Here is a 25,708-nt window from a genome sequence, read left to right on the forward strand (position 1 = left end):
GTCCCTCAGGAGCCAGTCGTCGATGATCATATTCCAGACAGCTGGCCCCAGGATGAAGCCCTGGGGACAGCCTCGGGTTAGATGTCGGGTGATGCAGTGATATTTTGTTTTGATGCTGACCTTGCGGTTAGAGAAGTAGCTTTTGAGGCAGTGGTAGAAATTCCAGGAACAGTTAGAGACTCTGGCCCACCGAAGAACGCCCGGCCACCACACTGTGTTAAAAGCTCCTTTAAAGTCAATGAAGATTGCCAATACATAAGTTGCATCCGACTGTTCTGCCACTTCGAGGGTTTTAGATAGAGCATCAATTGTGGAGCACCCTTGTTTGAATCCAAATTGAAGCGAGGATGCCAAACCATTGGCTTCATATCGGGGTTGGAAGCGGGAGAGCAGCAGTTTCTCAAAAACCTTGCCGAAAATGGGAAGCAGCGCAATCGGGCGGTATGCCTTGGAGGTACTTGTGGGATCCTTAGGTAAGAGATTAGCTAATCCTCAGGTTAGCATGCTTCCAACGTGATGGAAAGTTGCCCTCACTCAGATAGGTGTTGAAGAGCTGAAAAGGTATCATTGGAGCTATGGCCCAGAGATGTTGCACAGTCTCGCCTTCGATAAAATCCAGACCAGGAGCTTTACCTTTTTTGATTTTTTTAATTGCTGCATCGACTTCCTCCTCTGTGAATGGTTCCTACATAATGTCTGGCTGGAAGCTGGAATTTTGTGCTGCAATCTTCTTGTTGATGTCAGTGTCAGAATTGGTGTTGTCCTGATATATTAATTCATCCAGAATGTGATTGATTCTATCTTCCCAGCGTGTAGTCTCAGATGAGTCATCACAGCGGACAGAGTTTATGACATCCATGGATCCCAGCTTATTCTTCACGAGTTTGTGGACTAAACTCCACGGATTCCGGTTACCCTCAGTGTCGACAAGGGAACGCCAGGAACTCTGCTTGGCATGGTAAATTTTGTTAGTGTATTCACGGCGGACTGCTTTGAATCGATCTCTATACTGTTCTACAATGTGAGCAGGTTCAGTCCTTCGCTTGCGTTGGTACTCTTTGCGAGCGTGCTTCAGAGAGTTGCGCAGGTTAGTGAGTTCCTGCGACCACCATGGTACAGATCTTGGGTGCCTGGAACATTTTTTCATGGAAGCCTCAGAAGCTTTGAGAAGCATATTCTGCACAAAGTCTGTTTTCTGCACACTGTTCATTGATTGGTAGGAGTTGCTAGCTGGGTCCTGAAGAACATCTTGAATTACATTGTCAAACCGGTTCCAGTTCGCTGTTTTAGAAGAAAATCTTGCAATATCCTGGATAGACACTTGACAAGGGATGGCAGAATCGGTGACACTGTAGGTGATGAGGCGATGGTCGCTGGTATTGGCCGTGTCATGCATTTGCCATTGAAGGAGTCTATTGCGAAGAGTAGTCAGTATGATGTCCAGGTTAGACTCTCCACTTCCCGAAGAGTAGGTGGTTGGTTGTCCAGGTCTGTTGATGATTTCAAGGCCGCGTGAGGCAATAAATTCATCTAACGTGTCTCCTCTTGCGTCGGTAGAGGTGTTGAATCATTGTGTCAACCGGGCATTCGAGTCTGCTGCTATAATGACATCAGTGTTCTCCAGGAGGTCAAGAGCTTGTTCCAGTCGAGCTATGTGCTGGAGGATATCAGTACCAAATTGGAAGTATGCTGGTAAGACCGCAATACGGCCAAAGCTGCCTTCTATTGTAGCCCCAGCTAGGTGGGGAGTGCAAAATGATTGTATCTGTGTTACTACTAGGTCTGGATTTCGGACAATGATATCAGCGAGGCACAATTGGTTTGGCGTCTGGATTTTCCTGAAAGCCAGAGACCCTTCCACGGATGCAGTAGGGTTCCTGAAGGAGAAGGATATCTGTATTCAACTCGTCCATTAGAGGATGAAGCTGTGTTGCCACTGAGTTTGGCCATTGATCTGGCCTATACGAAGGTATTGGCCGTGTCATGCATTTGCCATTGAAGGAGTCTATTGCGAAGAGTAGTCAGTATGATGTCCAGGTTAGACTCTCCACTTCCCGAAAAGTAGGTGGTTGGTTGTCCAGGTCTGTTGATGATTTCAAGGCCGCGTGAGGCAATAAATTCATCTAACGTGTCTCCTCTTGCGTCGGTAGAGGTGTTGAATCATTGTGTCAACCGGGCATTCGAGTCTGCTGCTATAATGACATCAGTGTTCTCCAGGAGGAGAGGGGGGAGGGTTGAGCGTCCTATTTTCCATAGTTAGTCTTATTGCGTACTCTATCTGCTGCTCTTCTATATACAAGGCACGCTCCATCCCGCACAGAGTGATCGTATGGTTTGTTGATTGCTTTGCAATTTGAGCATTTAGAAGGTGAGGCTTTGTTGGGACAGTCCTTGTAGAGACGCCCTGCCTCAGCACAATGCCTCAGCACATATTGGCTTTTTTTAAAAATACTTAGCAGAGGTGTGCCCGTAACCAAGACGTAGCTGCCTTCAGGACTGGTACAAAATCTCTGAATCTGTAGGATGACCAGCCCAAAAAAATTCTATCCTGGCTGTGTAGGAATCTTCTTATCCTGGGGGACACTTCTAAAATCCAGATAAGTCGGCCACGGGTCTGTGTATTGGTGGAAAATTGAATTTTCATCTCCTTAAGAGGGCTTCTTCTTTGCTCATAGATTCAAAGAGATTTCTGTTATACACCTCCTCCAGCAGGTCATCTTTTTGGATTGAGCCATCTACAGCAAACACAATTAAACTTGGTCCCCTGAGTTTGGGAGTTTCAAAGGTGAGAGTTAGGTCTTCAGCTGTGCCGCAAGACTTGATCTGTTCTAGATCTGACTTAGTGCTGCTACCAATATTATCCTTTTGTTGCGAATGCTTTTGATTTGGAGATTGTCTAGTTTTGGTTTAATCTTCTTTAGGACGGTGTCCTTTATTCCATCGCTGTCTGGGATGTTGCACCCTTCTCTAGCTTTTATAATCAGCATGTGCTTGTTCTGCGTGATGGGGATCTGAGGTAGTTTGAGCGGGGCAGAAATTATCTGAATGTAGTACAAATCTCAAATAAAAATTTCAAATCCTCCTTATCATGGAATGCCGTTCCCACAACTGGGGTGATACCTCCAAAATCTCGCTCAGTCTTCTAGACTCCATTCAAAAGAGGACAGTTAGGTTAATTAATGAGCCATCTCTTACAAAGTATTTTTATTTTACATTTCATACCGACGTTCGATAAGTATCTTTATCTGTCTTTTTAACTTTAAACCCAAGCACAGTACTAAATACTGTAGGTTGTATTATGTTTCAGGTTTCATAAAAAATAATAATAAATAAAGTATTAACTAGAGAAACCAGATATCCAAAGGCTATCCTGGAATGGATACCTCCAGGAAAATGGAGAAGAGGACGACCTAGGAAGACTGGATGGATGAAGTACGGGAGTGCATGACAGCCCGAGGTTTAACTGATCAAGACACCTTGAAAAGCACTTTACGGTGGGACAAAATTCCTACCAAAAAATAACTTATATGCTGAGAAAACCCATTGTAAATGGAAACACTCCTCTTAAAGAAGAAGAAGTATTAACTACTCGAAAACTCCTCCAGCAAAGAAGTTACACATTGCATTGTTCATTAATGCAATGCATTAATGCAATCTCATTTAGGATTATTTTTTATCGTAATTTTCACCAATAATCCAAGGCATCACCTTTAACCGTTCTCAATTTACCATCTGTTAATCTGAATGTCCACTAATTGTCTTAATAGGGTTACCCGAGAACAATATCCATGTGAATTATATCTGATCGGTTTGCCCGTTTTGTTGGACGAAACCCGAGTTTCCTGTACTAAAAACCTTATTCTCGTCTGAGCCTGATTAACTCACACACGAAAAATCTCCACCATGAAAAAGGCCATAAAAAGTTTTTCATATATCATTAGGATTTGAACTCCGATCTTTAGCACATAACGTGAAAGAATGGTGTTCGTGACCATGCTAACCGCGAGGGAAACAACGCTTTCTACTTATGTCAAAATTTAAATTCATTTTCTTAACTTTTGTAGCTACTTTCTTAATCGTATTAGTTACTAAATGTAAATTTATTTAGAAAGCTTTTAATTTCAATTAGGCTCTGGTAACGAAGTGCTGACATGATAGAATTGTAGTTCAATAAATTGCAGCTTGGTGAAGAAGGAGTTTATGGTTTCTGACAGTGGTTGGTTGGCGAGTATCAATTTAATGTTTGCTTTCATATATAAGGGGGAAATTACCGGCCGGTTAGTCTAACTTCAGTAGTAGGGAAAATCATGGAGACAATGATCCAGGATAGAATTCAGGATCATTTAGATAGAAATGGAATTCTGAAGGATACTCAGAATGGTTTTGAAAGGGGGAAATCATGTTTAACTAATCTGGTCAGCTATTTTGACAGGTCCACTCAAGGGCTGGACTTGGGGAATAATTTCGACATTGTTTATTTGGATTTCAGCAAAGCATATCACTCAGTCTACCAGGAGCGGTTACTTTATAAGCTGGAACAGGCTGGAATCACAGGGAAAATCCTTAGATGGATAGCTGGATGGCTTCAGGGCAGGAGACAGAGGGTTGTTATAAATGGTTGTTCCTCAGATTGGGTTGACGTAAGAAGTGGGGTTCTCCAAGGATCAGTGTTGTTTTTGATTTTCATAAATGACATCGATAAAGGGATAGAAGGCGTGATATCTAAATTTGCAGATGATGTAAAGATTGGTAGAGTAATTAATGATCACCGCCAAGCAGAGCTTCTTCAGAGTGATATAGATAAACTTCAGGAATGGTCCAGAAAAATGGCAGCTATGTTTTAATCCAGCAAAGTGTAAGGTATTGCACCTGGTGAACAGTAACCCCAAAATAACTTGTACACTTGGCGGAGTTGAACTAAAGCCGGTAGTGGAGGAAAGGGACTTGGGTGTTACGATACGGTCAGACATGAAGTTCTCCGAGCATTGTAGACTGGTTGCAAGGAAGGCCCATGGTGTCCTATCGATGATTTATCGAACAATTGCTAGTAGAGATGAGGACGTCATAATCCGATTATATAAGGCTATTGGTCAGACCACACTTGGAATACTGTGTTCGCACCTCCAAATGAGGAAAGACTTCGAATATGTGGGTTGCACAGCTTGGAAACTAGGCATCTTAGAAGAGACTTGATTGAGGTGGTTAAGGCTCTGAGAGGCATAAGCAAAATGAATGAGGACTAAATTTTCACGGTTATAAATGATTCTAGAACTAGGAGCCATAATTTTAAGTTACGGGGGAGATGTTTAGACTGGATTGCAGGAAGTTTTATTTTAGCCAGAAAGTTATAACTTACTGGAATAAGTTTCCTACATGGGTGGCAGAGGCCGACAGTTTGGGGAAGTTCAAAGGTCAGCTGAATAATTACCTACGGGAGAAGGGAAACGTATAGGTTGTCTATTTCCTTTTCTCTTATTATTATTTTATTTTTATTCTTATTATTTTATTTTATTTAATTTAAATTTTGTTTAATTTAATTTAATTTTATTATTATTATTTATTTATTTTATTATTTTTTTTTTTTTTTTGGCTAGTGCACCATAAGCCATAGGCTTCCTTGCACCATGTGGCCATTGCTAATACTAATAACAAAATACTAATATATATTAAAAAAAAAAAAATTCAAATTGAAAATAACTTTCAAAACTTGTAAACAGCAGATTTGTAAATTTGAATTTTATAAAAATAAATAAATAATTGAACTATGAGAAATTTCCTTCCTTTCTGACCTTCCTTGTTGCCCATATATTCAAAGTTCTCCACCATCTCTCCTGCTGGGACGCATCCAGCTAAAAATGAATCCCTTAGTTCTAAGAAAAGTGATCAGGCTGTAGGATAGCGAATAAAGCTCTCTATACCCCCTTTCTTCTGCATGCGTGAGACTCCTGCTAGGGTGATTTACGAAGCAATATTCAGGTCATGTACGTCAAAACCTCGCTGTTCTAGCTGTGAATTTGCGAGTATTGCTAGTATTCGTCACGTATCACCTGATGATGTCTTGCAGTAAAGTGAAGTAAGAATAAAGAACTCCACGCTATCTGGTACTATGCACCTGTCTTGTAGCCTGGGGAGCATCTCTTGCAAACGTTAATTCACAAAAGAGTTGGTGAAAGAAAGAACAGCAGAAAAATATGCAAAAATTTCTCGAGAAAGAAAAACGAGGTGGGTAATGTTACGTTTCAGGCACGTTCGATATGTATATGTATTTTTAAATTTTCATTTTTACCGATTAAAAAAAATGAAACGCAATTATCGTGCTACTATTTAATTACTAATTAAGTAAATAATATATAAAAGTGATTATTTTCACTTCCTGCACATACCCAATGTAATATTCAATCATCTTTTTGTAATACTCATTTCCTCCTTAATTTTAATAAAAGTTGAAAAACAACACGTATTCCACGGATCTTCTTTGATTTAATAAAAGGAATAAACAGAAGCACGCACTACCGTAATAAGCATTCACCATTTTTATAATATATTTAACTTATTTCCTTTTTAATTTAATAATGACTGCAATACAACACGCAGTCTACATTTTTAAACTAACAGCGTAATTCATTATTTATATATTTAGCAAACTGATAACAAAAAACTCTTCAAAGAACAACGACTTTCATATGCGCAGTTTTTAAGCCGAGAACCTTTCTTTTCTGTGCATCCGCTATATTATTCGTTCATTCCCTGCAATAAGCGCACCATAACAAACAATATCTAGTGCTTCAGCTACAACATAAACTATATGGATACCCTACATGATATATATGGAAAAAAGAGAAATAATAATTTCTGGATTTATATTTGTCCGATTGTAATGAAATTTCGAATTATTCAACAAATCTTTCAAAAGAAGTAACGCGTTAATAATAGCGCTTACAGAGATGTGGTGCCACCCGGAAATTGGGGATGATGAGTTCCAGTACGGCTTGTATAATGTATTTAGGAAGGATAGGTTAGATAGAAGGGGTAGTGGGGTAATGCTTCTTATCAGAAGCAGCCTGAGTGCGACGATAGCTTTCCCGGATTCAGACATTTCACATGCTAGTATAGAATCTGTATGGTGTGAGATAGTTGGAAACAAAGGTATAATGCGAGTAGGAGTAATCTACAGACCAGGTGATTGTGAAGATTATGACAAAAGCCTCTACATGCAAATGGAATGGGCAAGTAAGCGTCAATGCCTTATTATGGGTGATTTCAATTTGCCTCTAATTGATTGGAGTAAATGGGAAGGAAACTCGACATGGGGAACAAAATTTTTAAATCAACTAGATGACTGTTATTTGTATCAACATGTCAGGGAAAGTACTAGAGAAAAGAATATCCTAGACCTCATCATCACACATGAATCAGATGACATAACAGAGCTGACAGTAGAGGAACCAGTAGCAGGAAGTGATCACGGTGGATGATGAAGAGAGAGGTAACAGAAGTAAAAGGCAAAGGAATGGGTTTTAATTTCAGAAAAGGAAATGACGATGCCTTAAGGTACTACATGGCCTCTATTAACTGGGTAGATATCGCGCAGAGAATGAATACAATTGAACTGTGGTACGCTTTTAAAACATTAATCACAGATGCCTTGAATGCGTATATACCATTAAAAAAATACTCCACGAGGAGGGTTCCAAGTTGGATGAATAGTGAAGTTGCCACATTACTTGAGCAGAAAAAGGTGGCATGGAAACGTTACAGAGCAATAAAAAGTACTGAAGCCTATAACAGCTACAAGGTGATGTGTAATAGAGCCACAGAAAAGGTTCGACAGGCAAAGGCAATTTATGAGAAATCACTAGCAAACAGAGCAAAGAGGGGGGGATAAAGAATTCTTCACATATATTAATGCCAAGAAGAAAAGGACAAACCAGATCGGACCTTTACGTAAGGGAAAGGGGATAGTAATAAATACACCAGCTGCCGTTGCAGATGAACTCCACAGTTATTTTGCATCGATATTTACAAATGAAAAGCCTTTTGTGGCAATGGGAAATTGTGGGAGCGAAGTTAAAAAATATGTAATTAATGATATGAAATTTCGCAAGATTATTTAATGAAAAAACTTTCGAGCCTACAGACCAGTAAGGCTCCTGGAGTTGATGGAATATACCCTATAATCATAAGGGAGGCGGCAAGCGAGTGCATTGAACCATTGAGGCTAATTATGCGAGCATCACTAGACTCTTGGGAGAATCTCTTGGATTGGAAAAGTGCAAATGTATCTCCCATACATAAGGGTGGCTCTAAAAGTGAAGTTGGAAATTATCGACCTGTCAGTCTGACTTCAGTAGTAGGGAAAATCATGGAGGCAATGATCAAGGGTGGAATTCAGGATCATTTGGATCGAATTGAAATTCTCAAGGATACTCAGCATGGTTTTGTAAAGGGAAAATCATGTTTAACAAATCTGGTTCGCTATTTCGAAAGGGTCACTCACGAGCTGGATTTAGGGAATAATTTCGACATTGTTTATTTAGATTTCAGCAAAGCTTTTGACTCAGTCCCTCATGAGCGGTTGCTTTATAAGCTGGAACAGGTTGGAATCACTGGGAAAATCCTTAGATGGATAGAAGGATGGCGTCAGGGCAGGAGGCAGAGGGTTGTGATAAATGGCTATTCCTCAGATTGGGTTGATGTAAGAAGTGGGGTTCCCCAAGGATCAGTATTAGGACCACTGTTGTTTTTAATTTTCATAAACGACATTGATAGAGGGCGTGATGTCTAAATTTGCAGATGATGTTAAAATTGGTAGAGTAGTTAATGATCACTGTCAAGCTGAGCTTCTTCAGAGAGACCTAGATAGACTTCAGGAATGGTCAGAAAAATGGCAGCTGTGCTTTAATCCAACAAAGTGTAAGGTATTACACCTGGGAAACAGTAATCCCAAAAAAACGTATTCACTTGGTGGAGTTCAACTAAACCCAGTACTGGAGGAAAGGGACTTGGGTGTTACGATACGGTCAGACATGAAATTCTCTGAGCATTGTAAACAGGTTGCAAGGAAGGCCCATGGTGTCCTATCGATGATCTATCGAACTTTTGCAAGTAGAGATAGGGACGTGATAATCCCATTATATAAGGCTTATGTTAGACCACACTTGGAATACTGTGTTCAGGTATGGAGACCGCACCTAAAGAAAGACATCGAGCTTCTTGAAAGGGTGCAAAGAAGGGTAACTCGCCTGGTGAGATCGGCAAAAGGGCGTCCTTATGAAGAAAGACTTCGAATATGTGGGTTGCAGAGTTTGGAAACTAGACACCTTAGAGGAGATTTGATTGAGGTATTTAAGGCTCTGAGAGGCATCAGTAAAATGAATGAGGACAAAATTTTCAAGATTATAAATGGTGCTAGAACTAGGGGACATAAATTCAAGTTACGGGGGGAAATGTTTAGATTGGACTGCAGGAAGTTTTATTTTAGCCAGCGAGTTATAAATTACTGGAATAAGTTGCCTTCATGGGTGGTAGAGGCCGACAGTTTGGGGAAATTCAAAGTCATCTGGATAGTACTTTCGGGTAAGGGAAGCGCATAGGATGATAGGTTTAATTTCTTTTTTTTTTTTTTTTTTAAATTACTATTATTTAGTTATTTATTTTATTTATTTATTTTTTTTTTGTTTTTATCATTGTTTTGTTCGAATTTTTTTTTTTTTTTTTTTTTTGGCTGGTGCAGCATAAGCCATAGGCTTTCTTGCACCATGCGGCCGTTACTAATACTAACACTAAAAAAGAGATAAACATAAAATGTCATGAAAATTCCTCTAGTGGGAGTTTGAGTCATTGCATGGGACAGACGGACACGGTAAGGACAATAGGCGCTTTAAGCATATGCGAAAGTGCCTGAAATGGGGGGCGGAAGGAATTTTTTACCCGAAGGAATGATAAATTATTCACTCTGTTTAAAAATCTGTTTATTTTATCATTCAGTGCTTTCATCCCCTTTAACAGCCTGCTGGCTAAAAGGGGTATTTCATCCAACTCACAATACTTGGAGCGCTATATTTCGGTTTCATTTTTATACTGATCTCGGAATTGTATTCAATACAAAGGTGACGTTCTATAACCATGTTAGGAAGTCTACACATTATGATCAGAATGAAGTGGAGAATGAAGGAACCACTACGTACATATATCTGACGAATATTCCATCCTCAGTCGTGTCCACCGAGTTATCCGCCCTGCTACCCCTGCACCTCCGAGACTGTACGTCATATCCACAAGGCGTATAACAACAACTCCAATTTCAATAATTAAAATTCATTTTCCTTTCTCAATGAATAAATTGGTAAAATCGAAGGTTATTGCTTATTAATAATCCACATTTAAAGTGAATTATTAACACCATAGTTATGCACATATCATGCATAGTAGATCAATGCGCAATTAAAAACCAAATCAATCAAGCATAGCAGAAGTCCTGGAGGCTAATTCATTCTTTTTCTTTTTTTCATTTCATTGTTGCCTTACTCCTTGTTCATCAGACCCCGGAAAGTTCTCCCCAGAAATTAATCTATATGAAGATTAATGCCACTATGCAGCAGTTCACTCTCGGGAGCAAGTCGTCAGAAAGATCGATTGGTATTTTTCTAGATGTAAGAAAAAAAAATTGAGCTCTCTGGTAAGAGCCTGTCCTGCTCAAGACGAAAACATGGACTCCAAAGGTCCTAGTCAGAGGTGGACCAAGGAGACGGTCGTTAAAAGAACGTTGGGAAGTTTTACTCTTTGGAAATGGGTCTGGTGAAACAGCCTATTCTAACTCTATCAGAGATAAAAATAGATACCGCGCGACTATGGCACCCAATATTGCCTTCCAGTAGCAGTGAGCTGAAAGAAAACCGCCTGACCCTGAAGCGGGCGCATTCATCTCTGAGAAAGTTTCGTTAAACTCCTTTTAAATTAAAAACGTTGGGTGTGGCAATAGCAAACTGTCTCTAACCGTATGCAGTAGGGATTTGCTTAGCACCCACCGTGTCTGGTATGGAACACATTGAGAAGATTCCAACAAGTATTTCTCTCAGCCTCAGTGTCTACAAGCTGGTGAATTCTGATATAAGCCTCAACGCCATGGAGTTTGGTTCAGGCACACATTGACTTGCAGCGCTCGTCCTATCCAGTACGGCCGTGTGGAGGCAAAATTCCTACATTGACTGCGCATTTGTAATAATATATTATCAAAATAACCTCTTTCAGTTGGCTGTGTTAATTAAATTTTTATTATTCAATAAATAAGTTTTAATAATAACGATAATTAATATTAACCTTTATTATTACTAAGTAAATATTGCTTACCCTTGACATGTCATACTAGCTTTATGATATGCGTAAGTTACTGACAAGCGTATTCCTTGGCATGTCCTGTGGCCTCAAGTAGACGTGTACACCTTGTTCACGTTTGAAGATAAAAGTTCACTCGGTCGCTATGCTTTCAAGACACCTCTGTATTCAATTCCTACTTTACTGTATGTGGATAATCCTAGCAAGAGATTTTATGTTTATGTAGGAGAAACCAATTTCAATGCAAGGACTAAAGGCGAGCGAAGTTTTTATGCTATAACCAACTGCCCATTTCCAACGTCTCCATAAGAGTCAGTTAAGTTGGTGTTCAGACTATCAATGTCTCCAGCTACCATCCACTAAACCTCAGTCGCATAGATAACGACAGTTATAATTAATCCCATCCATCAGAGGTTAAGCAACAAAATATGGTCCATTTGGTTAATTGCAACAATAAAAGATCTTTATCAGAAATCTGGCAGAGGCTAAAACTACAGCCGCTAAGTCTTTTGCTTCCAAATAGCAAACTTCACAGAAAAAGAGACCAGTCTCACAGTCCTCAGGGCAAACCACCTAACTCGAAAAACTCCTGTCAACATGAAGTTTATTTCATGAAGTATCGCTTATTTAAAATATCGCCTCGAATTACTTGACTAGAGTGACATAAAGAGCTCGCATTTCATGGTCATCTCTGACGTCTGGCGTATTTTGTCCCACGAAATAGGTACATGGAAACACCTTAGTACTAATCAAGTTACGGATGTGTTTTATATATGTCTTACATGTCTGTTTTCCTACGTAATTGTGTTAACGACACCACACTGTAGAATACGTTGAAAATAATACAATTTTACATACATCAGAAGCTAGCGCAATCAAGTTGATCAAAGTATTACAAGTACTAGTTTTCCACGTTTACCTTCAGGATAAAATGTGTTAATATTCATTAAGAATCCAACGCGATAATATCCATTATATGACTATGACTTGTAGAGTTTTAGGCGAGTCAGGCCATATTGAGCAGTATATATGAGTATTATGTCTGTAAATTGCGTGTTTTCTGTGAGTTGCCTGATTTTCTGGATGAAAAACCATACTACCCTCACCTGAAACCAATTAACTTATCCACATTATAAAAAAACCCAATACAAATTCCTGACCATCGACGGATTCGAACTCGGGTCTTTTCTACCATCCTGTGTGGGGAGGACACCGATTATATGAACTGTGCTACACACGCGCGTCTACTACGAGTCTCGAAAATTTCGAATACATATTAAAGGAAGTGTTAACAGGTTCCTTAGTTCATTTGTTCTCATCAGATTACCAGCTGGCACGAACTATTCAGAGCCTTTGCTGTAACGTGTCTTAAAACAAAGACATATGGAGTACAAAAAAAAACAAACGAACACAAAATAAACTTATTCAAGTATAAATTTAATTCCGTTTGCCTGACTTCGACTCTTCTCTTGGTCATAATGCTGTAAAAAGCCTGCAATAGCAAAATAGAAACTTTACATTATCACAACAGAAACTACAATATGATAGCCTATATTGTTTTTCTTTCTATCTTTCATTTTTCCCGTTTATTTTACAACGTGTAAGCAGTAGTATCAGCACCGAGACCTATATATTATTATGATTAAATAGCGGGAATCACAGAAAATTAGATGTTCGCAGCAGATTGGAAAAAGTGATTCACTTCTCTACACACGTACAGCTGTATCAACAACCCCAAGTATTTGTCTTCTAACAGACTAAACAAAACATAATAAGAACCAAGGAAGGGCCGCAATGTGTTAATGCCCGATTTCCTGAGACCAAATGAGGATAGAGAAAGGGGAAGAGGAGTGCTAAGAGATTAAAAAAGGCAATGAGCACAGGAAGGCTGTGGTCATGGGAAGAGGGTAGAGGAGATAGCACTCTAGTGCCCCAACCGAACAAGGAAATAGTGCTCCCACACAAACACAGACGGTTCGCTTAATTAAAGTAATTCCTGACAGACTTCAGTCAACGTAAAAGATATTAAGATACGAGTTACTAAATTTTGCAAAAGCCAAAATTAACCCACTAACTCTGTCCTGTGTTCACAGCGAAGTCGGTGTTCTATAGATTAAAATTGAGTAATACCAAGTACACAAAACCTAAATGCAGACTTTTAAACACACCTTCTTTGAAAGGTATTAAAATCCCTATAATTTTCAACGTTGCCAACACGACCTAGACGAAATCCTATGCCACATTGGCATAATACTTTGGCAGTTCAGTAGTCGCGACAAATTTCTTTCGTTTATGAAAGATTAAAAAGGTTGAAAAAAGGGCCACGGTTACATTTTTCACAATTAAATTTAATAAACACAGCAAACTCTATAAAATCCGTCATACTTTACAAAAAAAATTATAATTCGCAAATATTAAGACAGCAGCTGGCACTTGTATCAAAGATCGCATTTGTCTTTCAGAATTCACTCAAAAAAGAGAGACATTTCTTTCTTTATAAGATGCTTGCGGACTACCTTGTCCTTTAAACCACTTTTGATGAGATGGATTTTAAGGATACAGATAATGCAACCGTCTTAATTCTTACAACAGAACAAACTTAACATATTAAGAAAGATTATTTTATCCAAATTTTGCTGTACAATAATATGAAAAATATGTACAATAATATAAAGGATTTATTTGGTTGAGGCAGTTTATCACCGGTGTTATCCACAGCAACACTTTTTCTTGACTATCTCAGCGTTCACTGCCAGGAGTCTTTGGTGTAACAGATACCAAGGAAGAGATAAATAACGGCATCACTTTATTTTATTTTATATTTATTCTGTCATGGGAAAGCATTGTCGTGGTATGTTGTTTTCCTACTGTTGGTGTTCTCGAGAGTCATAAAGATAGATTTGTGTATATGTCCATTAGCTGAGTTTACGAGTTCTTGTTGTTGTAAAACCAATACTGCAAGAGTAAACCTAGCCGTCATTCTGTTTTCCAACTTTTTAGACGCTATCTACTTAACTGTGGTCCAAATACGACCTTTCACTTTCGCTTCAGACAACCTCTGGAACATTAAGGAACCTTGAGTATCCAAAGCTATGACAAACTTCTTCACTAGCTAGAGCTTATTGCAAAGTTATGGTTCTTTATATATTCAGACCAGAGCATTGTTAATTGCATTGTGCTCACCAGGATTTAAGCTCTAGAGGTGCCACGCTGGTTATAATCGCCGTCCACCCACAGCGGATGGAAAAGACCTGAGTTCGAATTCCGTGAGTGACGGGAAGAATTTTTATGGGCTTTTTTTCACAATGGAGAAAGTTGCATGGTTTTTTCTGCTGGAAACTCTGGTTTTTCATCCAGTAGACAGCAAACTGACCGAAGAGTACACTCTAATACAGACACCTCATAGCCTTTGCTGCTCAGATGATTAATATACCTACTTACCCAAAGCTTTAATTTTTGTCTGACAAGCCATTCGCTTCTGACATAGGAGTCCTCGTGAGTAGCGCAGTTCGTATGATCGCTGTCCTTCTCACACCGAGTGGAAAAGACCCGAGTTCAAATCTCGTCAATGACGGAAGAAATGCTTATGGGTCTTGTCCCAACGTGGCTAAGTTAGTTGGTCTCAGGCGAGGGCAGCATGGTTTTTTCTCCCAGAAACTCGGCTTTTTCGTCTCACAAACAGCAAATCGACCTAGAGCATGCAATTTACAGACGTATTATATACAGCGCAATGTGGCCTAAATTTCTGATGCGCCTAAAATCCTACAAAAAAAAAATCTTGTTTTTCTAATATATGGTTGGTCACTGCACTGCTATTTTTAGTTCTACAACCTAGAAACAACCCAAGAAGGAATCTTATTATCTTGAAGTCTTCATTTGTAGTTCTTATAGTTACTTTCCAACTCATGTCTTTCATTGTCGTGGTCTTCATTTTTATTAACTGACGAGTTACAGGAATCGATGGAAATTTATGCCCGCTGTGAAGCAAAACAGCGTTCAGAATTCTTCAGCTTTCATGAGCAGATGCCGCTCTGCCGGATTGTGATAAATAGCAACTTAAAAAGAAAACCGTTATATCTCAGTATCGACAGCACAAAGAATCATCAGCTACATATAAATATGTAAAACTGAAGCGAAAAAGATCCTAGAAAGAAGGGGCTTACTTTCTTTGTTTTGTTTAGGGAGGTGTCTTCCATCTGGGATCCAGTGGATTAAGTTATTTTAGATGATCTATCAAGCGTTCCATAATGTATTTGGTTAGAGTCACTTGTCTGGTTTAGTCATCTAAATCTCTGATTAAATCACAGCGTTTTCACCTCTGAAGTCCCTTCTAAGGAAAGTGGGCTGAGGATTAATAAATCTTCAATGTGTGGTATTGGAGCAATAGAAGATAGCATACACTGATACATAACATTTCTTTCAACATTCGGATACCAAATATCCATCTACTATTGGTCGATACCTATCACATGGCAATGACTTGTCTTGGTCACTCATAGATTCCAAAGTACGCTTCATATGCTCTGCAAAAGACAGTCCCAATCTAAAACATTTGCATGATCTGCTATGAACCAATGCAGAATCTGCAGATAAGAGAAGGGCGATAAAGACAGCGTACAGGTTCGACTGGTAGCCCTTCAATTATGAAAGAAAATGAAAAATCCACATAAATGAAAGAAAATCAGCAACGCTTCAATTTCGCAAATGGAACTCTTTCCCTCCTACCATCACGACTCACAAAATTCACATTTCATCTACATTTTGATGAGAATATGCGAGTCAATTCAGATCATCCTTAAAAATAACAGAATCTCCTCGATTATCCATTCGGGAAGATTTTATTATTTCGGGGGTAGAGAAAGCTGGTAACTTACAGATACTAATGCGAAGTCATACACCATCTAGGCATTGGTAAACACTAACAATGGCCACACAAAAAAAACTTAACTGAATTGAAGTTATTGCATCCAGTATTTGATCAGTGAGTTATCTACATATCATACTGTTGCGCAATGATCCAAATCTGCTGCATACAGAAAAATTGCGTCTGCCCCCTGTGAATCTATAGGGCTCTAATATAAAAGAGGAAGTGGCTCAGGAAATGATACGACCCGCGCTGTCATCGTTCATTACACGACTAGAGGCTGAGGTCTCGTACTACTGATCTATGATGATAGAGCGCCCTCTATATCCTATTTTCTAGTGCATAAAGGTTTCTCACATGAATTCTACCGATCTGTGTACTTTACTGGCTACATTTTTCTAAAATACTCGAACCACACGCAAAAATATTTTTAGTAGGCTCATCTTATCAATCTATAAATAAACAGAAACGTTTTGTTGAGCACGTGATAGCTAAGCGTTACTGTCATTAAAATATAATATTTCTTCGCGTTAATTAAATACAATCGGTATGTGATGTCTCTAAGTTTTCGCTACGTTCTCGTACTTTCAATGTGAGCCTTTTAATTCTTACGAAACATATAAAAAATAAATTTTAAAGTTCTCTTTTCTGTTTGTATAAAATTCGGGTATAAGTGAAAAATCATACGACGAGTATTTAAATCGTGGCAATGCATTATTAATGACGAGGCGCCAGATGTTTGTGATTTCACTCGGAAATTTTCAACCATATAGATCCAGCTGATTACCTGTGTTAGTACAACCTCTTGTTTCCATGGCCTGGATAAGGTACAGTGTCACCATCAACAGTTCTCGTTGCGTGGTCGCTAATGGAAGCTGATATTTATCAGCCGCCTTCCGAGAAATTTGGGTTATTTCAAACGATAATGAGAGATTTAGAGATATAGTAACACGCGGTACATTTAGCTAGTTTACAATACAAGTAATATTGCGTAAAAGATAACGCATGGTTGTTGAAGAGTTTTAGGCGCATCTGCGACTTACACTATATTGAGCTGTACATATTATGCCTGAAAATTCCGTGTGTTCTGTGATGTTCTGGATGAAAAACCCTAGTTTGTGTAAGAAAAAATCCATGCTAGAATCGTCGGCCTCACCTGAGGACGACTAACTCAGCCACCTTGTGAAAAAAGCTCTTAAAAATTCCTCCTGCCATTGACAGAATTCGAACTCAAGTGTTTACCATCCAGAGTGGAGAAGGACGTGATTATACTGACAGCGCTACTCACGAGGGCACAACGCAAGTTCTTTTGAATTTCCTAATGACATATTAGTAGGCGCACAACAGAAAATAACTTATCATTCTACTGCGGCAACTTCTGATAACCACTGAGTGAAAACAAAAGCCACATTACGCGGTCTAACTCCTATCACAAAGATATTCTTACTGATTACTCCTACCAAGCTGTTGCACTGTGTTGCAGTTCTGCTGCGCTAATTTTATCATGAGTCATGTAACTATGGTTTTCTCTCTATCTTATAAAAATCAAAATGAAAATCAAATACCAAAGTAGGCTTGACTTTTAAAAAAAGAATCACTAACTGACATTTTATCTATCTAAATGACTTTTTAGAAGCCCTCCCTCTGCCCCCTTTGTGAGGTGACACTTTTAATATTAATTGGCTACCGATTACGTAAAAGCAGGTCCGATAAGAGTGAATCTATGAAATACCGCGAGGATATTCTAGTTCGAAATAAAATTCCACAAAATGTTAACATTGTTACATAAAATGGATTGAAAATTACTGCTCACCTAAATTTGGCGGTATGGGAGGACAAAGTGGTTTTCTCTTGGCATCTGTTGAAATCTTTGGCACATCTCTTGTTGTGATGTCAAAAGCGCGTGGAATAAAAGACACATTTCTTTGAATACCGTTATGAACGGGTTCCTTACCACCTAAATCTAAATTTGGCAAATCACGAGCTGACGATGTCTTCACTCCATTCCAAGATACATTTGCCACAGGGTTGCGGTTGATCCTGCGCGCATTTTGCAGCGACTCGATCGTGCTCAGAATCCGTCGTATTCGTACGGAGTTCAGAGAGCTAAGTAAAATTAGAGAGTTCGTTTCAACGGACGGAGCATTCTTGTCAAACACGGCTTCCAAACGAACCGTTTCCAACCTTCTCCGTCGCGCTGGCCTTTTCGGGGCCCCGTGCTTGGTAATTTGTTTGTTGACTTGCGCTGGCGGCGGCGATGGGGGAGGCGGCATGGTGTGTAACAGTTGTTGCGATACGGGTGGCGATGGCGGCTGGGGATGAGTCTGTGGGTGTGCTGACATTGACGGAGTGGTGACCGCCTCGGGTCGGTGGACATAGTGGACTCTACGGTTGGCGTGGAGGACGGCGATCTGCAGCAGCGTGATGAAAATGAGGGCGACAACTACGAGCGCCAGGAATGCACTGGGAAGCTGCTTCAGACACTTTCTTAGAGGACACTTCATCAACGGACGTACGAAGGGTATTCGTATTCTCACGAGGCGCATGCTGCCCTTCTGTTAACGTCATGAGCCGCTGCTGCTGCTGCTTCGAAAGAACGGTGGACCGAACACTGGAAGATAAGAACCATCAAGGCACGATAGAAACAGGGGCACGAAGGCAACAGACCGACTACTGTCACCTCCGCCAGCTCCTGCAGTCACACTACCTCGTATCGACCAAACGGCGTTGCCATGGTAACTAGCATCCACGTTAGGGGCGCGCGGAGTGACAGAGATGTTGGAGGAACAAGGTAGCCGGCTGTTATGTGGAACCGATAGTCGCGATTAACTGTGGCGTCATTGCACGTGGCACGATAACAAATGTCGATCACAGCGCCCTCCGATTCGGAATTGTTTATCGGGAAAATGGTCGTGCCACCTGTTGAGTAAGAGACGAAGGAAATTAACAGAGAACAAACCGAATGACTTTTTGAACATTCTTGTATTGTACTGATGGCGTTTTAATAGCTGTCAGCAGAAAAATAAATAGCAGAACTAAAACTAAAATAAATAGAAAGTACTGCAGGTCGTTACGTATGACTGAGTCGGGGATTACATAACAACGTGCTGAGTAGCGCAAGACTAATTAAGCAGCCCTTGATGAAGAGTATTATAAAAATGCACACGCACACATTTATGTTAAACTTTATTTAAGACCCGAAGTAATTTTATAAATGCATTTTATAAAAGAAAAACAAAAAGAATATTCTTTTTATTTTTATTTTTCAGGCACTCAAATCATGCGTTTAAGAATCGCTCTTAGATTATTCTCAAGAATATAAAAATAAACATTAAAGTTGCTGAGAGAGAGAGAGAGAAAAAAAGATTTCTTTTTCCACTGAAAGCAAACATCCTTTAGTTAATACGGAAATACAAACAATCCAATGCAACCATTTCAAGCAACTAAAACAATCTCAAATCTTCTAGAGGAGACTAAAGAAGAAGAATTTAATCCAGTAAATTAAGAAGAGAACCTCAAAAAACATTAAAGCATCTCGTGCACTAACAAAAACAAACAGACACTGGTTCTAACTTTCCTCGCTCTATTTTTGATCGCTAAAGTAAAAAGGAGAATAAAAAGGCACACACAGAAAAAAATAGAGATTGCTTCTCTCTCTCTAGTCTGATGAGGAACAAGGACATTTGGCTCATTATATAGATAATCGACGAAGAGATCGATAAACCCATACATCTGCCCAAATAGTTAAATCTAATGGGTACACTATATTCGAATTATAGATCTCTTAAGTAGAAATAATAATCTTTGAGAGCATTTTGTAATCAGACTAACGCATGGTCAATAAAATTATCATCTCCCTAACCTTATCTGTAGCATTTAATCAGCAGAAACATTAATGCTTCTAAAGATCAGAGAACGATTTAATCTTTTTACGGTATTTTTCGTACTTTTACTGAATTGGAATGAAGGTGATACAATCTACTCATTTCAGAGCCATAACCTAAAACATGTGCTTAAATTTACGGATATTTGAACTATACATTGCAATTATTTCATCTAATCGACTTCGGAAAGCTATTTACTAAAACTAATATCGCTACAGAGAAAGCAGCCAAATATATACTGTAGTTATCGTTAGAAACATGATACCGCGTTCTCACGTGATAGTGCATTCTGGGATTTGCAGGAACCGTACACAATAAGACATTAATTATGATGTATCACTCTATGACGTAATAAATTTAGAATTCCTATGACATTATACCCGTTATCGACTGCACATGAGCTGCTCAGTTTATTTTCCTTTCCATATATTTAACTATAAAGCAGAAAATGCAATCTAAGTCATTTATATATTTATTTTTTTTATAAACACGTAAATGTATTTTTTTCTTTATATTCCGGGAAACGGTATAAATATAAAATAGGTCAGATAGGCTTAAAAGGCAGCAACTATTACGTGGTGTAATAGTTGCTGCCTATTATAATAGTTGCTGTACTTTATATGGCCACTCGGTTAGGCTCGTCTGAATTATCTGTTTATACTCTGCGACAGCCACATAGGGCCGGAGAAGTTTATAGCACGTAATATTACAGTATTTCGTGCGTGGTATTTATATTAATTCGAACAAGCGGTGTGAGTAAACTACCGATCGGCCACGATCAGGCTTTGAGCTTCGGTTTTAATAATTAATAAATAACTGACAAAGTATTTTAATAAATTTATTTTAAGTCAGTTTGTCGGTCGTCGCTAGAAAGTTTTGTGAGAAAGGAGAAATATTTCAATGAAGGCTACGTGCCACATTAGAGTTAAGCAGGCCCTAAAATCTATTTAAAATCTGATCTGTAAACTGCTGTTGTCTCTTATTGTCCCTAATTTTTCAGGCTAACACATTGCAAGTACACTACACGCACTCTGCGCAAGCCATTCCTAGCAGAAAACGAAACCTCCTTCCATACGCTGATATTTAGAAATGGTTCAATGATATTCAGGTAAATATCAATGGCAACTGAATTCTGTGGTTATCGGCGCATGCGGACTTAGGGCTAACTGGGATGAGCACCTTAAGGACCACTTTGAAAGGGGGAAGAAAAAGGTGCCTATGCATCACCCGGCAAGAAATTGTGTATTGGAATCACGCTCATCAGATTATCACATAAAACGTAGTCTAACACCATTTCCCCTCTATATATGTGTGATCGGGTCTTCGGTATTATTCGTGATCAGAGGAATTTTCTTTTTTTGGAATAGTGGATTCTGAGATGGTTAAACCGGTTGGTGGGGAGTAACCCTTTTATTATCTCCAGGTCAGTATTATAGGCTAACATTGAAACGATCTATTGGAGATAATTTTTTTTTTCAAGGAAGCCGCTGAGGTTGGGGAAATGTCTAACAGGTAGGATTAATGCACCCTATAAGTGAAATCAATACGAGGACGACGGCCAGATGCAGAAAACAGTTAAATCAATACCTCCCGCTGAGATGTCCCGGAAAAAATCGTTGCCTTTTAAATGACTTTCAAAAAGGATTGAAGAGGTTAGTCTACTTTTAGAGGACTATACATATTTATACATACTAATTATATTCATTTTTTTTATATATATATATTTATGCATACTATACGAATTGATTTGAAGCTGGTGAAGACTCAAAGCTGGGAACGCCTGATATGAGAGCGTAGTTCACAAACGTGGCAATTACTTTTTGAATGTTTGTGAGGAAGAATGGGTGGGCGTCGAGATCTCTCCAACTTCGAACGTGGAATAATTGTGAGGGCAAGATATGCTATCTCGACAGCATATAACATCGTTACTGCTACTACTAACTACTATTTTCAGGCCACCCGAATAATTAAATTCATCGGCCGCGCTGTATGTCTCATGTCTGTTAATTGCGTGTGTTCTGTGGTCGATTTGTCTGTTTTGCTGGACGAAAAACCCCAGTTTCTGGGGGGGGAACCTTGCTATCTACGCCTGAGACCGACTAACTCAGCCACGGAGTGAAAAAAGCCCACTGAAGTTCTTCGCGTTAACACAATTAAGCATGTTTGCGACCTACTGGAAAAAAGATATTCAATGCTACGACCATCCACTCGACAATGTGTATGCTTTACTAGATATTATGCAATGCTTGGATAGCACTACCATAGAACACCCTGCAACATCTTATGGAGTCCATATCAAGATACGTACCGGCTGTATTACGGGCAAAAGATGGCCCTACGAGGTATTATGTAGGTGTTGATAATTCAAAACCAATTCAGTGTATTTTGATTTATCTGCACGACTTTTATGAATTTGCTGTAATATATAAGATCACTCCACTCCCATGAATCATTAACTGTTAGTTAGTTTAAAGACGATTATTATGCGCTTCGAAATTTTGCCGTCCAAGTATTCAGAAGAAAGAGTATCTTGTTGTAGCTGGAGGATCACGAGACAGATACTGAATAACAAATAAAAAGGGCCTGAAAAGAGTATGATGTGCTACATTAGAGGGGAATATTATTGTGGTAGACAGTGTGGATGCATGATAAGTGGTACCGTTCTGATTATAGTTGGAAGTTTACCCTGTGAACGCTACTGCTTTTAAAGATCCTCACACTACATCTTCCATATGCTTCTTAAAATAAATAAATTTTCTGTTTATACTCCGGGACGACCAAACGGTCAGAGGAGTTCACAAGATAGACAGAATACAAGAAAGAGCACCGTATTCAGCAGTCACGGGCTTGAACCCCGGTCACTCAAGGCACGTGTACTTATGCACCCGCGCGCCTGACCACAAGGCTACGGCGGCCTGCAGGTGATTTAAAGCAATCGTTGAGGAGGCCGCTGACACTTTTCGAGGAGGCTTGTGTCAGAGAAACTGGGGCTCTAGTGGAGGGTTAGACCACTACGACGAGCTTGTTGGTTTGCACTGTGGTTGTTTCAAGTACTTCTCGTGATGATAATACAGGTAAGTGTCCCCAACTATTGAACATTTCAGTGTTGGACAGTTCTCTTACACAGAAGTTTGGACCCATTGGTTCGATTCTTACCAGTACTCCTTCTAAAGTTGAAGGCCCTCTGGCTTTGAATGAGTCTCAGTCTAAGAGTCTCAAGAACTTGATTGTGGACATTAGTAATCCTTCTGAATTGATTTCAGCCTTTAACTTTTATAAGAATCAGTTTTCTGAAGTTTCACATTCGTATAAGGGCATTCCATCTAAGTTTATTACATCATCTTGGCAACTTTGGAATGGTGTGGAGGAGATAATTCAGAAGTTGGCCTTTGCTTTGGAGGAACAGAAGAAATTTTTCAACGACTTCGCTGCCAAAGACGTTGAGACGACTTCAAAGCTTAAGGAGGAGATTGCTTCTTTGCAGGTTGCAGCTACAGATAATATTTATTTGAAGGAACTATTAACATCAAAGGATTTCCAAATCACAGAACTTCGTACAAAACTTGCAACTGTGGAAGACTTCTTGACTAAATTTGAGGATGTTTCTGCCAGCTTGCTGGCTAAAGATAACCAATTGAAGGATATCCAAATAAAATTGGATACGCTGATGCAGCAATTGGATGAAATCTCCAAACCCTTGTCTGTTTCCTCAGACCCCTCGACAGCATCCACGTTTGCTACAGTAACTACTACTGATTTAAGACCTCAAACTGGTCCAGCTCTAGCCCCTCCACCTTCGGGTGCTCAATCGAAACACGTTCTCTTCGTCAAAGCTGGCGTAAACAGTACGGTAACGTCAAGCGAAGATGTAAAACAACTCCTTTCTTCGGATTTTAAGCAAGAGTTAAAGAAGGTTAAGATTAAATCAGTGCGAAAGCTAAGGGAGAAAGGGATAGTAATAGAGACTGCTACTGAGAATGATCTCCGTACTTTGGAGAATTGTGGTAAATTTGCGGACTGCGATCTTCACATAGAATATCCTAAGAAGTTAAACCCAACCTTGGTAGTTTTTGACATCCCTGGGGATTCCTCAGATGAGGACTTTTTGGATGACTTGTTTGAGAAAAATCTCTGTAATAAAATTGATAAAAAGGATTTTGAAACAAATACTAAAGTAAGATTCAGGTTTGGCTCGAAAAATAAAAATACTTGTCATTTAGTTTTCGAGGTTTCCCCGAAAATGAGACACTGCTTATTGAGTTCGGATTGTAGAGTTTTCTTGGGCTGGACAGCCCACAGTGTAAAGGACTTTACCATTGTTTCGCGCTGTTTTCGTTGTTTAGGATATGGTCATTCCGCAAAAACTTGTCAACAAACTGCTAATGTATGTGGTCACTGCGGTGATCAAGGTCACCAATTTGACAATTGTACTAAGAAAGACTCCCCCCCCTTGCTGCGTTAACTGTAAGGTGAGGAGAAAGGATAGTAAACACTCTTATAGGGATCTTAGCTGCCCGGAATTTATTCGAGCACAGGAGCTGATTCGCTCAAAAACTAATTTTCAATAGAATCCTCCATTCTTCTTTTAGTCCTTCGCTAAAAGTTATACAACTCAATTGTCAGAGGTCAGCTTCGGTTACTAATGACTTAGCAAAAATTGCAATTGATAAAAAGATTTCGTTTATGGGTTTACAAGAATTATATTCAGTAAAGGGTTTGGTTAAAGGCTTTCCTTTTTCGTTTCGAATAGTCTCTTCTCATATACAGCATATTGGTACTGGGGGGAATGCCAGGGCTATGGTTTGGGCAGCCCTGGTGGTGGCTGACCCCTCATTGGTTGTTACTAAAATTAATACCTTGTGTTCTAATTTTGCTGCCTGCGCCTGCATAGAGGGTCCGTTTGAAAAGTTTTATGCTATATCATTGTACATGCGTTGTTCACAAGGTGTACAGCCAATTGAGCCTTTTTTAATCTATCTGGACCACGTATTATCGCATTTAGCTGGTGAAAAACTACTAATTATGACAGATTCTAATTCTTCTTCGTCGCTCTGGTCTTCTTTTCCTCCAAATCTTAAGGGTGAGTTGTTTGAGGAGTTAATTTTTTCTAAAGGTTTAACGGTTTGGAACATTCCGTATTCACCTCCAACTTTTGTTTCTGCTTCCGGACAGTCCAGTGTTGATGTAACTCTTACCAACAGAGCCTTTGGCAGTAACATGCATTCTTGGTCGGTTCAGCCCACGTGGTCCGGTAGTGACCATAATGCCATTGTATTCCACATTAAATTTAACGTTTCCTTGGGCCCTTCCAGACACACAGCTGATTTTCCCAGATATAGAACAGTTAATATAGATTGGTCACTTTTTGATGCAAAATTTTTGGATACTTTTACTCCTACCTGTATTGCTTTTCTGAATTCTCTGGACACTAATTCCCATCTTGAAGAATTTATGAAGTTATTCTCTTTTGTTTGTGACTCTACATTGCAGAAATGTTCTCGTTCCCCTTCTTCCGTCCCTTGGTGGACGTCTGAGCTCTCGAACCTGAGAAAAGCTTTTAGCTCTGCAAGGCGAAAATTTCAAAGGGCTAAGCGTTCACACAGACCCCAGGCGGAAATACAGACTT

At 39.4% G+C, this 25,708-nt stretch overlaps 1 protein-coding gene across 1 annotated transcript in view; it reads right to left on the bottom strand.

Annotated features, from left to right (window-relative positions):
* LOC150091321 (beta-1,4-N-acetylgalactosaminyltransferase bre-4-like) overlaps window positions 1-18,940 on the bottom strand; it is a 201,239-nt gene extending 182,299 nt beyond the window's left edge. Inside the window, exon 1 of the mRNA XM_090389962.1 lies at window positions 18,012-18,940. Within this exon, the coding sequence (XP_090246088.1) occupies window positions 18,012-18,744 (733 nt within the window). The 5' untranslated portion in view covers window positions 18,745-18,940. The remainder of the gene's footprint in view (window positions 1-18,011) is intronic.
* Window positions 18,941-25,708: the final 6,768 nt, after the last annotated feature.

This window comes from Mastigoproctus giganteus, chromosome 1 (genome assembly GCF_048544385.1).
Source record: "Mastigoproctus giganteus isolate SK-2022 chromosome 1, ASM4854438v1, whole genome shotgun sequence".
NCBI lineage: Eukaryota > Metazoa > Arthropoda > Arachnida > Uropygi > Thelyphonidae > Mastigoproctus > Mastigoproctus giganteus.